General features: G+C 54.0%; 1 protein-coding gene and 1 long non-coding RNA gene across 3 annotated transcripts; one reads left to right on the forward strand and one right to left on the reverse strand.

Moving 5' to 3' along the window:
* Positions 1–556: 556 nt before the first annotated feature.
* Positions 557–13172, reverse strand: LOC129629569 (SEC14-like protein 4). Of its 2 annotated transcripts, XM_055549651.1 has the most exons (12): positions 13119–13172; positions 11408–11483; positions 7132–7175; positions 6785–6844; positions 6469–6657; positions 4834–4929; positions 4460–4520; positions 3478–3561; positions 3044–3150; positions 2830–2969; positions 2566–2735; positions 557–816 (listed from the first exon to the last, which is right to left on the reverse strand). In XM_055549651.1, exons 1-12 carry the CDS (start codon positions 13170–13172, stop codon positions 677–679), a joined length of 1221 nt encoding a protein of 406 aa, XP_055405626.1. In that variant the 3' UTR covers positions 557–676. The 2 variants fall into 2 exon arrangements, with proteins under 2 accessions (XP_055405626.1, XP_055405627.1); XM_055549652.1 differs by lacking the exon at positions 557–816 and having other exon boundaries at positions 2506–2735; positions 6785–6871.
* On the forward strand, positions 2449–8493 carry LOC129629570 (uncharacterized). Its single transcript, XR_008703278.1, has 4 exons — positions 2449–2585; positions 6806–6943; positions 7162–7193; positions 8197–8493. It is a non-coding gene; the product is annotated as an uncharacterized LOC129629570 (long non-coding RNA).
* Positions 13173–13829: the final 657 nt, after the last annotated feature.

Raw genomic sequence — 13829 nt, forward strand, 5'->3', positions numbered from 1 at the left:
GGGTGAGAGACAAACTGGGAATTCCCGGGAGACTCGGCTTTGCGGAAGGCTGAGTGTGGCTCTTCACTGATGGCTCACTCTCTATTTCTGATTTTCCCTCCAAAGGCGGTAGAGCCAACCTGGAGAGCTGACGCTCTGCCAGAACAGAGACCGCCCCCACCCCCACCCCCGCTGCTGCCCGCCACCCCCCCCCGCAGGCCTGCCCATCCCTCTCCCCAGCCGCCTTCAGCCAGCCCTGCGGTGCATCCCTGCTGAGCCCCTACGTGCGGAGAATGGGGCTTCCCTGCTCTTCAGGCCTGAGCAGTGCTCCCTGCAGCCGGGGCTCAGGCACACCTCCACCAAACCAGGGCCAGGCGTGGGTGTGCCCTAGGATGCGGGGACCTTGTCGGGAAGGACACAAGGGCAGGTTCTGCAGGCAGGATCTTTCCTCCTGGACACTGGCTCTCTGTGAACAGGGGATGGGGTGTCTGCCAGGATCTTCCCGTGATCCACACACCGGGGGTCCCCTTCCTGCTGGGCCACCGAGCCAGGCGGGCCCACAAGGAGCTGAGACAGCGAGGTGAGGTGAGGTGGGAGGCTCTCCGTGGTCCCCTCCAGCACCGCTCTGCCTGGAAGGGCAAAGACAGAGCAGGGTGCTGAGGGGTCGGAGAGCTCGGGCACAGGGGCGGCGGGGTCTTCACTGCAGTGGGGACTGTCTTGAGTCCTCGAGACCCTGAATCTTCTCCTCGGAGGCCTTGTCGGGGAGCAGCACCTCTACGGTGTAGCTGATCTTCTTGGCGTGTATCAGGCTGTAGGTGTTGTCGAAGCGCAGGACGTCTGCAGAGACAGAGGAGGAAGCAGGCAAAGCGAGCCCAGCATACCTGCACACCCGGGTGCTCTTGGGAAGGGGCCGCCCAGGACCGTGGGTGGGGCGGCCGGGTCAGCCATGGCCTGGCTCCCAGCCCATCCCTCCCGACTCTCTCCTTGGCTGATGCTTGTGCTAACCACGGGAGTCACAGTAACCACCAGCACGCATCAGCCCGTCTATGGGCATCACGTCAGGGCTCACAGCTCCCTGAGTCCTCAAAGTGGCCCCACGGAAAGTATGATCATAGCCATGTTGTGGACAAGGAAATGGGCTTATGGAGGTTTATGAGACCTTCTGATGATTCCAGAGCAAGTGAGGGGAGGGACTGGGATTCCCTTATCCTGATGTTCCAACCCAGAGCGGATCCCTACTTTCCCCATCAGTCACTTTCTCGTGTCTTTAAAAAAATTTATTATTTTTAAAAAATATTTTTATTTTACTTATTTAGCTGCACCAGGTCTTAGCACTGGCATGGAAAGACTTTTCTGTGGCATGCAGGATCTAATTCCCCGATCAGAGATCGAACCCAGGTCTCCTGCACTGGGAACGCAGAGTCTCAGCCACTGGACCACCTAGGAGGTCCCTAAACTTTTTATTAAAAAAAAAAAAAAAAAACTTCTGGGTCGTTTTGTGCAGCATGTGGGATCCTAGTTTGTCAAACCGGTGGACAACAAGATCCTATTTCCGGGCTGTGTGCTCAGATAGCCATGGCAGCCCTCCCATACCTGGGCATCGTTGGGAGGGGCCCAGAGCCCAGGCAGGTGGTGGGCTGTGACCCCTGCATTGGAACTGCAGAGTCCTAACCACTGGACCACCAGGAAGTCCCTCTTATGTCTCTTTTAGAGGCATTTTGTTCGCTGCCAAGGTCCAACACGATCTGGATCTGATGAGCCATACAGGTTTCTGTCTGCACCCTTCTAATCCCTGCTTTGCACAGAAAAGTGAACTGTGCATGACTGGCTCATATGCTCAGTCGTGTCTGACTCTTTGTCACCCCACAGACCGTAGACCACCAGGCTCCTCTGTCCATGGGATCTCCCAGGCAAGAATACTGGAGTGGGTTGCCATTTCCTCCTCCACGGGATCTTCCCAACCCAGGGATCAAACCCATCTCACGCCTCCTACATTGGCAGGTGGATTCTTTACCACTAGCGCCACCTGGGAAGCCCTGGCTGAGCCCATTCTCCTTCTCCAGGGAACATCAACCTTGGGTCTCTCTTCTCCTAGTGCTATTCCCTGCAGAGGCAGGAGGTCAGCGATGGCCCTGGGCAACACCGCTTCTGCCAAAACTGACCAGCCCGAGAGGCCTGGGAGTGGGGGACAGACACCTGGAAGGGTCATCTCCTCGGGTGGTCCACGCAGGTGGGCAGCCTGGGAGCCCTGACGCTGAGCCCATGGCTGTTTTCCAGCTGTCTCTCATTTAGCCTGTCGAGTGCGGTGAGGGGTCTTCCCAGGAGCTGAGTCCACAGGGCTGCGAGCCCTGCTCTCCACCACACCTCTCCGCTCCTGTACCCACACCTGGGAGCCTCTCCTCAGATCCAACATCTGAAGCTGATGCCCCGGCGTCCAGGGTATCTAGGGGCTTGCACAGAGCCCCCCCACACCCACCCTGAGAGCTGGAAATTGGAGCAAACAGAGGGGCCAGACCGGCAAGAGATGTCAGATCATTTCTCCACCATGAGGAGGAAAGCGACCCCAGTGAACCCTGTAGCTCTTACAGACACCGGCTTCCGTGCAGGTGAGACTCCCGTCCTCGGGCACCATGTGGGCATTGTAGCGCTGGCTGGCCAGCACCTCCGTCATCTCCCCAGCCCGCTGCCGCTCCCCCATCTTGGTCTTCAGGAAAACCCCAAAGCCGATGTCCCCTCCGTCCGACGCGAACTGCCACCTGCAGGAGACAGGGCCCCACTGACCGCCACCTGCCTGGGCTCTGGGCCCCTCCTGACCACACCCAGGTGTGTGTGGGGGGGCGCCGTGCCCACCTGAGCACGCAGCCTGGGAACAGGATCTCGTTGTCCACCTGCAGGGAGGAGCCTCGGCCCACGGTTGCCTGGTGGTCGTACTGCACCCTCACATGTTTGCGCAGGTAGTAATGCTGGGGCACGTCGCCCCCGTAGTTGATCTGCAGGCAAGGGTGGTGAGCGGGCATCGCACCACGGCCATCTCCCCTCCCTGCCTGTCCTCTGGGCACCGGACCTTGGTCAGGCACTTGGGGTTGCCATCGGGGTCGGTCATGGTCCCCCCGAACTCCACGGGCAGCTGGTCGGGGCTGATGAATTTCAGCAACTCTTGCTTCCAGTTGCCTGTGGGGACAAAAGTGGGGCTCTTTTAGGAGGGGAGTCAGGGGCTCAACAGAGGGCAGTGGGGCCAAGTCCAGGGAGAGACCTGATGTGTCCTACACTGGCTCCCCCAGGCACCAACTCCTGAGAACACCCAGGAGCTCTGCATGGCCACCCAGGCCATTGTCTAGGGCCCGAAGCCTCGAATGAGAGTGCAAAGGTCACTGAGGGTTGGGCCAAGGTCAGGGCCTGAGTAAAGAGGAGGAGCTACAGGGAAATGGAGCCTCTGGCATCAGCCTCTGCTTCCAGGCAGATGCAGAGGCGTCACAGCTGGGAGGCCGGGTCACTCACCTCCCATAATCACCATCTTCCTTCGGGTCTCCTCACCCATGAACGACTTGACCAAGTTGAAGGCCACGGGGAACAGCTTGGGGGCTGGAACACACAAACTCCCTTGAGAAGCTGAAACGGAGAGGACCTGGATACACAGGGTCACAGCCAAGGGCATGGGTGGGACAGAGGTTGGACAGACCTAGATGCTGCCATTTCCTTCTGTGAGACCTTCAGGGACTCACTCACTCACCCTCTGAGGCTTAGCACTCCTAACTGAAAAGTGGAGATCAAATGAAACAATAAATGGTTGCCTCCTCTTCCCCTGTGGTAGGGCATCAGCAATGGTGATTCCCCAGGGGCGCCTCTTCCTTTCCACACTCACGGTTTGCCCACGTTGCCTTGGCACCCTCTTGGGTGCAAGTAGGGGGCATCTGCATTCAACCTCGTGTTCCACCAGGACGACTCAAGCTTACTGGGTGCTTTCTATGGGCCAGGCTCTGTGCTACACTTTCCCCACAGACTATCTCATGTAACCTCACAGCTGTCTTATAGGGAAGGTGCCACTGTATCCCCATTTTACAGAATGGGAAAACAGGCTCAATGAGGTGACGCTGATTTGCTCCATAGACTTGATGGGAAGCCAGATCATCTGACCCTAGAACACATGCAGCGAGCCCTTTGTCATATAGCCGCTGCAGGCACAGACTGCACTCCATGGATTCTCAGTCCATGGCCTCTCTGATGCCAGTCCCCAACCAGGTCGGTAAAGAAAATTACAGTAAACATTTAGAGACATGGCGTATTTGACATTGCTGCAGCACACGAGAGCGTGATTTTGTATATTCCAAAAGAATCAGCAAAGGACTGAGCTGAACAAAGAAAGGCCCATTCTCCACCCAGGAGGGTTTGACAGTCCCTGGTCTGGGTGGCTTCTCCGCTGTCCCCCTCCCCTATTCCTCGCCCTTCCCACCCCAGGAGGTCATCCCCATCGTGGGCTCACCTCGAACAACAATTAAATTCTTCATTGTCTCCGGATAATTTGCTTCCAGAATGGCAAAAAACTGTGGGGTCAAGAAGAGTCTGAGCGAAGCCAGCTTCCAACACCTCCAGCCCCCAGATTTCTGCGGCCCCTGATGCTGCTGGAACCCAAGAGCACCCCCCCGACCCCAGGAGCCCATCCCCTCCTCCCCGGGAGCATGGCTGTCATCCTCAGTGGAGGTCTTGTTCAGACTCTTTCTCCCTGGAGGGTGGATCCCCAGGTCAGCTTCACTGGCTGCTGTCTGCGGCCCCTGGGAAGTGACCCCTCCTCCATGGACCGGAAGCTGGTGGGGCAGTGTGGCTCCCTGTTGGCTTTGAGCCAACGGCCAACCTCACCTGCTGGTAAACCTCCACTGCTGGCTTCCACAGGTGTCTCAGGCTCAGCCCTTCCATGTCAAAGACCATCACGGCCGTGTCGACCCTCCTGCCCAGCTGCACAGGACAGAGCAGGAACTCGGGTCAGATGATGGCTCCAGCCAGGAGATCCTGGCCAGAGAGCGCCCCTGAGGATCCCTCTCTTCACCGTCCTGCCCACAGCATTTTCCAAACAGACAGAGCCCATCCAGGGTCTAAGGAGGTGCCACCTCTGAGCCTTAGCGTGGTGGCCTTCACACACTGCTCAACACTGTAGCCTGGAATGAGTTAACTGTGATTAAAGACATCATTTGTTCACTGGGCATCTTCACATACAGTAGTATACTTGTCAGCCAGCGATGCAGCTCCACAGGTGAATCCAAGCCAGAACTGCTGCTGGGGGGGCTGTGTGGCTTTGAAAGTGTTAGTCGCTCAGTCATGTCTGACTCTGAGCCCAGGGACTGCAGCCCGCCAGGCTCCTCTGCCATGGACTTCTCCAGGCAGGAATACTGGAGTGGGTTGCCATTCTCTCCTCCAGGGGATCTTCCCAACCCAGGGATCGAACCTGGATCTCCCTGCATTGCAGGCAGATTCTTTACCATCTGAACCAGCAGGCCTTGGGTGGATTTTTAATCCCTTTGACCCTTACTTTTTACCTCTGTAAGATGGGGATAATTCCAGGCCCTGAGAGGTCTGTGAGGATTCAACGAACCCAGGGTCCGGCGCTTGGCCAGTGCCTGTTAAATCTTAACAGATACTAACTAGCGCCACCGTGACTTTAACTGCTGGCTCCGACTGGGAACGTCTGTGAGGTTGGAGACACTGCTTTGAGCCTATACGTGAGCCATCTTACATGAGAACACACAGGCACGACACACAGCATCAGGTAATTCTCTCCTGCCCGCCACAAATCTCAGTGGAGGATCTATTTTGTGCCCCGCTCAGTGCCAAACGCTGGGGATGCAGGCCCTGCCCTTGTGTGGAATCCCATGAGGACACATATATATTAGCCATAATATCCCACAGTGCCGTAACAGCTTTAGACACTTAGACTCACAAAACCAACCTGGCCACACTTGGCATTAGATTCCCTCTGAGGGCTAGTGACCAGGAAACACAGAGTCAGGGGCCAGGAGAAGCCCTGCAAAGGAGGGTGTGGTCCTTCTTGGCTTAGAAGCCCCGTGCCCCACATATTTTGGTAGTAACTCCCTAGAGGCACCAGGGATGTGCCCAGATTGAAGGGTCACCAGCTTCTGGGGATGCCCAAAGCAATGGCTCCCCCATCAAGGTTCATAGTTACACAATCAAGGGACATCTTTTCTGTAAGCAAAGCTGACCACCCACTGTTCCCAGGGATCCAGGGGAACAGAGCTAGAGGATTCGTAGCACCAAGGCCAGCATCTCACCCAAGGTCAGAGGGGAAGGGCTTTGGCCACACTTGGTGCACACCAGCAGAGAATGGCATGCATGTGTTAGACGCTCGTGCAAGGGTGACTGCAAGTGAAGCAGAGCCCAGTGTGCTGAAGGCTAGGGAGGAGCAGGTGCCTCCCTCGCCAGTCCTGGTACCCACCTTTAGACAGACGGGACCCACCACGTGCCCTCTACACGCTCGCATACCTTCTGACTCTGCTGCTCACACTCGTGCAAAAGCAGCTCGCAGACCCTGATGCGCTTCCGGATCAGCTCCTGCTTGGAGGCTGACAGGAGGAGGCCCCTGGGGTCCATGGTCCCAATGATGTCGAACCACACGGGGCAGCCCTCGTAGTCGTAACCGCACAGGCCACCGGCGTCGTACCGCTGGACCACCTGGACACGGGGTGAGGTCCCAACTCGAAGCAGCCCGCCAGGCCAGGTCCCCGCTCCCTTGGGCGGCTGGACGTGATGGGTGAGTTGAGGGGGTGGCAGTGGCCTGGGGGACCCCACGTGGGCTCACCTCTGAGGGCTTCCACTCGAGGATGTTGTCCAGGTCCTGTTGCTTGCGGAACTCCATGTGCTGTGGAGACACGGCTGGACTTGCAGACTGCCTGCCCCAGAAGTCACAGGCCACGCCCCTCTGCCCACGGACACCAGGATCCTACCAGAGCCACCCCAGGTGCCACCAACATAGGACTGGGGCCGGGAATGCCAGGACGAAGGCTGTGGGGGACCCGGGTCTGAGGCAGAAAGGGATGGAGGGGGAAGGACTGGGCAAGAGTCCCCGGCCTCTGTCGATAATCCCTGGGGATAATTCCTGGGGTGCAATGTGTAGGAGACAGGATGCTTGCGAGCACAGGGTCTCACCTTACGGAGCATGTCCTCTGATTTCTGCAGGTCAAAGTTCCGGGCTGCAAGAAGAAGGCGTGGTAAGAGGAGGCTGGAGGTAGAATGCAGCCTAAGCCATTCTCTGACAGCTCATAAAGAGATAAGCTCCGGGGGCAAGGAGGGTACACCTTCCTGATGCTCCAGGAATACACTGGGGGTCTGGAATTTTTTTTTAAAAAAGAAGCAAGGATCTTTAATCCTCTCGAAGACTGTGGAAGGCCCCTGATTTCATTTTCCAGGCCTTAAAAAAAAAAAAAAAAAACTTTATTGAAGTGTAGTTGATTTATAATGTCGTATTAATTTCTGCTCTACAGCAAAGTGATCCAGTTATACATACATATATGTTCTTTTTCATAATGGTTTACTATAGGATACTGAATATAGTTCCCTGTGCTATACAGCATCCAGGCCTTTATTTTTTAGATATTTATGTATTTGGCTGTGCTGGGTCTTAGTAGCAGCACACTGGCTTTTGAGTCTTTGTTGCAGCACGTGGGATATTTAGTTGTGGCGTGCGAACTCTTAGTTGCGGCATCTAGCATCTAGTTCCCTGATCAGGGATCAAACCAGGGCCCCCTGCATTAAGAAGGAGCTCAGAGACTTAGTCACTGGACCACCAGAGAAATTCCTCCAGGCCTTTTAAACTTGTTCACTCTAGAGCTGAGCTAGCCTGCAATATTTAACATCCCCCAGGGAGCAGAGATGCCCCTGGTGTTAGGAGGGGTAAGAGCATGGGCTTTGGAGTCAGATTTGAGCTTAAACTCTAGTTTTGTCCTTTTATTTGCTGTGCAACCATGAGTAAGTCACTTACATTCTCTGAGCCTTAGTTTATCTGGGACTATCATTTTAAGAGTTATTTAAAGGATGTCATGAAGGACTTTTGTCTTATAAATAAAATTTGAACCTTTTCTGATGCCCTTTTCTGCATTGAGATAGCCATATAATTTCTTTTCTTTAACTCCATTAATGTGTTCGATGACACTGATAGGTTCTCCTTTCTTTTCTTTTTTTTGGCTGCGTGACTTGTGGGATCGTCCTGATTAGGGAGTGAACCAGTGACCCCTGAAGTAGAAGCTCTAAGTCTAACCATTGGACCACCAGGGAATTCCCTAGGTTTTCTGATGTTGAACTCTTCTTGCATACCCAAGATAAACTCTCCTTGATACTGTTGCATGATTTTAATACCTTCTTGGATTCTGTTATGTAATATTTTATTTAGACTTCTTGAAAAGCAGAGATATTACTTTGCCAATAAAGGTCCGTCTAGTCAAGGCTATGGTTTTTCCTGTGGTCATGTATGGATGTGAGAGTTGGACTGTGAAGAAAGCTGAGCGCCGAAGAATGGATGCTTTTGAACTGTGGTGTTGGAGAAGACTCTTGAGAGTCCCTTGGACTGCAAGGAGATCCAACCAGTCCATTCTGAAGGAGATCAGCCCTGGGATTTCTTTGGAAGGAATCATGCTAAAGCTGAAACTCCAGTACTTTGGCCACCTCATGCGAAGAGTTGACTCACTGGAAAAGAGTCTGAAGCTGGGAGGGATTGGGGGCAGGAGGAGAAGGGGACGACAGAGGATGAGATGGCTGGATGGCATCACCGACTCAATGGACATGAGCCTGAGTGAACTCCGGGAGTTGGTGATGGACAGGGAGGCCTGGCATGCTGCGATTCATGGGGTCGCAAAGAGTCAGACACGACTGAGTGACTGAACTGAACTGAACTGAACATCTACATTAGTAAGTGAAATGAGCCTAGAATTTCCTTTTATCGTCCTTGGCTAGCTTGGGAATCAAATGTACCCAAGCCTCATAAAATAAATCTCACTCTTTCATATATTTGAAAACAACTCAAACAATTTGTATACCTAAGAAATTAGCTGGTCTTAAAACTGGAGAAATTCACCTGCAAAGCCATTTGTGGTCTGAGTTTGGAGGGGAGGGGACGTTTTTATTACCATTTAAATGTGTTTCATATTTACTGATCATCGAGGGTTTTCTTTTTCTTCCTCCAGGAATGTAGCCATTTAGATTTTCAAATTTGTTAGTGCATAATCATACCTGATATTCTTTTATTGACTTTAAAAAAATCTGTGAGATGTCTCTAGGAGATTTTTCTATTGAGAACCAGAGTATGGTTTCTGGTCCTATAGACAGTGGTTTGGACACTGCTACTGGGTCCTCTAAACTTTTTTACTATGTGTCAGACTGGGAGTACCGGGCAGGCACAGTCCTCTTGGAATTGGCATCCAAGAGGGAGAGATGGACCCAGACGAGGGATCCGGACAAAGGAAAACAAAGGAATCAGCCTCAGAGGGTGGGGAAGGCTCCTCCGCTTCCAGCTGAGCTCAGCCCTGGCCTTTGACCCTGTCTGTAGCCTGCGATGCTGAGAGAAGAGCTGAGCTGAAGGGGGCGGGGCCGCATCAGCAGATCAGCTACATTGTGAAGGGGAGGCCTCTGATGCCTGCACCCTCTTCCTATCTTAGGTCCTTTTCCTTCCCCTGACCCAGCCACCTGCAGTGCATACGATTTCACTCTTTTATCTAAGACCCACGAGGTACCTGAAAAGCTGATTTTTAAACCCAAAAAGATTCAAAGGAGGAGGAGAGAGGTCTGAGGCTGTATCAAGTGGCTTTAAGAAACCTACCATCTCCAAAATGGTCCAGATGAACATATTGGCAGAGCAGGAATAAAGGTGCAGATGTAGAGAACGGATGTGTGGACTCAGGGGACGAAGGGGAGGCTGGGATAAACCAAGAGAGCAGCCCTGACACATATACACGCTGTGCAAAGCAGACAGGAGCTCGGGGCCCGTGACCACCCAGAGGGGTGGGATGGGGATGGGTGGTCAGGGCCCCGTGATGACCTAGAGGGGTGGGATGGGGGATGGGTGCTCGGGGCCATGTGATCACCCAGAGGGGCGGGATCGGGGGTGGGTGCTCTGGGCCCTGTGATCACCTAGAGGGGTGGGAGGGAAGTGCAAGAGCAGGGCATATATGTATACATAGAACCGAATCACTTTGTTGTACAGCAGATACTAACCGCATTGTAAAGCAGTTATACTCCACATTAAAAAAAAAAAAGAAAAGAAATCTACTGTTCCAACTCCTTTTTTAGCTTGGGTGGGGAAAAAGACATTAAAATGACATTAAAAATGAAATAGAAACTGCCTCAGCCAAGAGTGCCTGAAGAGACAGGACAAGAAAATGGAATGTGGTGTCTTGGATAGGATCCCGAAATGGAAAAACACTAAGCAAATCTAAATAAAACACAGATCTTAATTACTAATCACATAGCAATAATAGCTCATTAAAGGTCACAGACATACATATGAAAGTCAAGTGTTCGTGTGCAGCATCTATGGGAACTTTCTGTACTCTCTTCACAACTTTTCTGTAAATCTTTTTAGAATGGTTCTAAAAAATAAAGTTTGTAAATAAACAATAATTAAAAAAAAAACAACAACCAACAATCAAATGAAACAGAACAGAAGGGAGGCCTTCCTCTGTGCAGGCTCTGTGTGCGCCCATGACCTCAGGTCTGACTCCCAGCATCTTGAAGGTAGAGACCAGTATTACACAGGCCAGGAAAGCGAGGCAGCTTGTATGGGCACCCTGCTAGCAATCACTCTTCTGTCTGATTCCAGCCTGGCTTCTGACTTCTCTCCTGGCTCAAGCTCAAAAGCCATTCCATGGGATATGCTGAGATGACATGAATTTTCTCCCTAAGTTCTAGGGTGGTTTCTGTCACTCTAACTATTCTGCACTACTGCGGCTGTTCCTAGAGGAAATTCCTCCTCTGCCTTTAATTATACCCACTCTCTGAATGCTCACTGGGCACTTGGTGTCAGATCCCTGAGAGGATGACACTTGAAGCCCTGTCTTCAAGGAGCTGGAGACAGACCCAAGGGCAAGTCCTGAAGACAGTTCAGTGGTATTTACTCAAGACCTGGCCAGGCCTGTCATCCTGAGAACTTCCCAGGCATTACCTCTAACCTCACCTCACCCTGTTGCCCACCATGCCAGGCACTACACCCTCTCATTTAATTCGTGACAACCCTTGGGGAGGTGGCCTCATGCCCACTTTATGGATGAAGAAACTGAGGCGCCGTAAGATTTTTGTGCTGCGCTGATTTGGACGGGAACTGAGATTCCAGCCCACTCTTCAGGGCTGTCCCCCAAAGTCTCCCACCTGCTTTCCTGAAGCAGCACCCCCATTCCTTGCCACCCTGTCAGCCTCCACCAACCCCAGCTGGCCTCACCTCGGAGCCAGCGCAGGAGGAAGTGGTCATCAGCCTTGGGCAGCATGGGGAGCAGGTCCTGAAGGTTGTCCCGGAACTGAGGGAGGGGATACGATGGTCAGAGGTGCTCCCACAATCCCAACCCTGTCCCAGACCTTCCCAGTCTCAGTCCGCCGGTCAGTCTTGCCCAGGGACCCTGCAGAGTTAGCAGCACATGCCCGGACCAGGTTGCGACCTGGGAATGGGCCAGCCCTCAGCCCACCATGGCAGGAAGAGTTGGCTCCTTCTCAAACCTGAGGAGTTCTTTGCCCCACAAGACCCTTGTTCCGTAGGTTCGAGGGAGGGTTGTGCCATCTCTGTTTTTATAAACATCCCTGGTGAATCTGAGGCAGGCCCACCAGAACATTCTGGAGACATTGCCTGGATATTGCATCATGAGGGTCTGGACTTGGAAGCAAGTAGCTTAACCTTTCTGAGCCTCAGTTTCCTTGTCTGTGAAGTGGGGATAATGATACATTTGTGCCAGTCAAAGGAGTTTGTGAAGGTAAAGGCTTTAGATTCAGGCCTGGCTTGTAGCAGGCGACAGATGTGAGGCTCACAAACCAGGAGCCTCAAAAGAAACCCTTCTCCAGCGTCGGAAACTGCCCTTTCACAGGCTTGAGGTGTGAGCCACGGTTGTGATTGGAGAAGGAAATGGCAACCCACCCCAGTATTCTTGCCTGGAGAACCCATGGACAGAGTCAGCCTGGTGGGCTACAGTCCATAGCGTCTCAAAGAGTCAGGTGTGATTGATCGACTGAACAGCAACAGTTGTGATACCCTCCTGTCCCCAGCGTTGCCACCCTGAATGCACAGCTTCCAGTCTCTGGCCATCTGCAAACTGATTTTTTTTTTTTTTTTTTTTGTGGCCATGCCACAGGGTTGTGGGATCTTAGTTCCCTGACCAGGGACTGAACCCAGGCCACAGCAGTGAGTCCTAATCGCTGGATTGCCAAGGAATTCCTGGCAAACAGAATTAATGCTGTAGCACCTAAGACCTCCTCATGGTTTCGACACTAGCAGGGGAGGCCCAGACTTCCCTGGTGGCACAGACGGTAAAGCGTCTGCCTACAATGCGAGAGACCGGGGTTCAATCCCTGGGTTGGGAAGATCTCTTGGAGAAGGAAATGGCAACCCACTCCAGTATTCTTGCCTGGAAAATCCATGGACAGAGGAGCCTGGTAAACTACAGTCCATGGGGTCCCGAAGAGTCGGCCACGACTGAGCGACTTTACTTTCACTTTAGGTGAGTCCCATAGGGCTGTCTTGATAGCACCAATCCCCACCCCCAACCCCCACCCCCATTTCCCTTTAATGAAAACATTAACAACAGGGAGAAGGCTTGCCGCCTGGGGATTCAGAAAGCCACAGAGAGAAACCAAACAAATAAAGGTTGCAATCTGGGCAGGAGACCTGGGCGGCTGTCTACCCAAGTCTGCCTCAGTGCAAAAGGCAGGGCCGCCCTCCTCCACCTTCCTCAAGGGACAGGCGCCGGCAGAGGTGGAGAGCAGGACTGAGTCGCAGAGAGGCCCAGAGAGGGGGGCTCCTGGGCCAGGTGGGTGCCCAGCTCCCTGCACAACCTGTGCGCTGGAGCCGAAGCTCTGGACGCCCACTCTCCAGGGTCCCCTTTCGCGGCTGTGCCCCGGGGGCTGCTCGGCCCCTGCCCAAGCCTCCCCCCTCCCAAGTTCCTCACCCGGGTCAGCGCCTCCTGCTGCTGGGGGCTCAGGTCCCCAACTCGGCCGCTCATGGTGCCCTGAGCGCCGGTGTCCAGGACGAGTCTGCCCTCCCCGCCGCCTGGGCTGTTTTTGCTGGGTGGGTCGGATATTGGTCCCGCCCCCACGGCCTGGAGAGCACGCCTCCTTCCCCGACCCGTCCCGCCAGCTTTGCGCCTCCGCTCAGGGACTTTTCCCACAGTCGCTAAGGCACACCCTACCCGGGGCAGGGAGGTGACCTGCTCCAGAGGGATCCCAGAGCACAGACTCTAGGCGAGTGTCGGGGGGTGGGGAGGGCCACCAGGCTCCTCCCATCTCCCGGCGACCTCATCCCAGGGGCTCCCACAGGGTCCCAAGGGACAGGCAAGACAGGGGGGCATCAGAGACACGTGGGCAACTTTCAGGGATCACACCAGATCTCCTTCCCAACAAACTTAATAAATTTGGCTCACCCCTCCAGGTGGTAACGTACCTTTCTGCCAACCTGCCCCTGGTCTTGAGGACAGGCTGGGTGCTTGCCAGTGCTCCCTAGCCCGTAGGAGCTCAGGTAAATGCAGAATGGTTTCAGCCTTCAAGACAGCCTGGAGGAGGGCCTTCCCTGGTGGTCCAGTGGTTAAGACTCTGCTCTGCCAGTGCAGGGGGTGCGGGTTCCATCCCTGGTTGGGGAACTAGGATCCCACATGCCCTGAGGT

The sequence above is a fragment of the Bubalus kerabau genome, chromosome 16, assembly GCF_029407905.1.
Source record: "Bubalus kerabau isolate K-KA32 ecotype Philippines breed swamp buffalo chromosome 16, PCC_UOA_SB_1v2, whole genome shotgun sequence".
In the NCBI taxonomy this organism is placed as follows: Eukaryota; Metazoa; Chordata; class Mammalia; order Artiodactyla; family Bovidae; genus Bubalus; species Bubalus kerabau.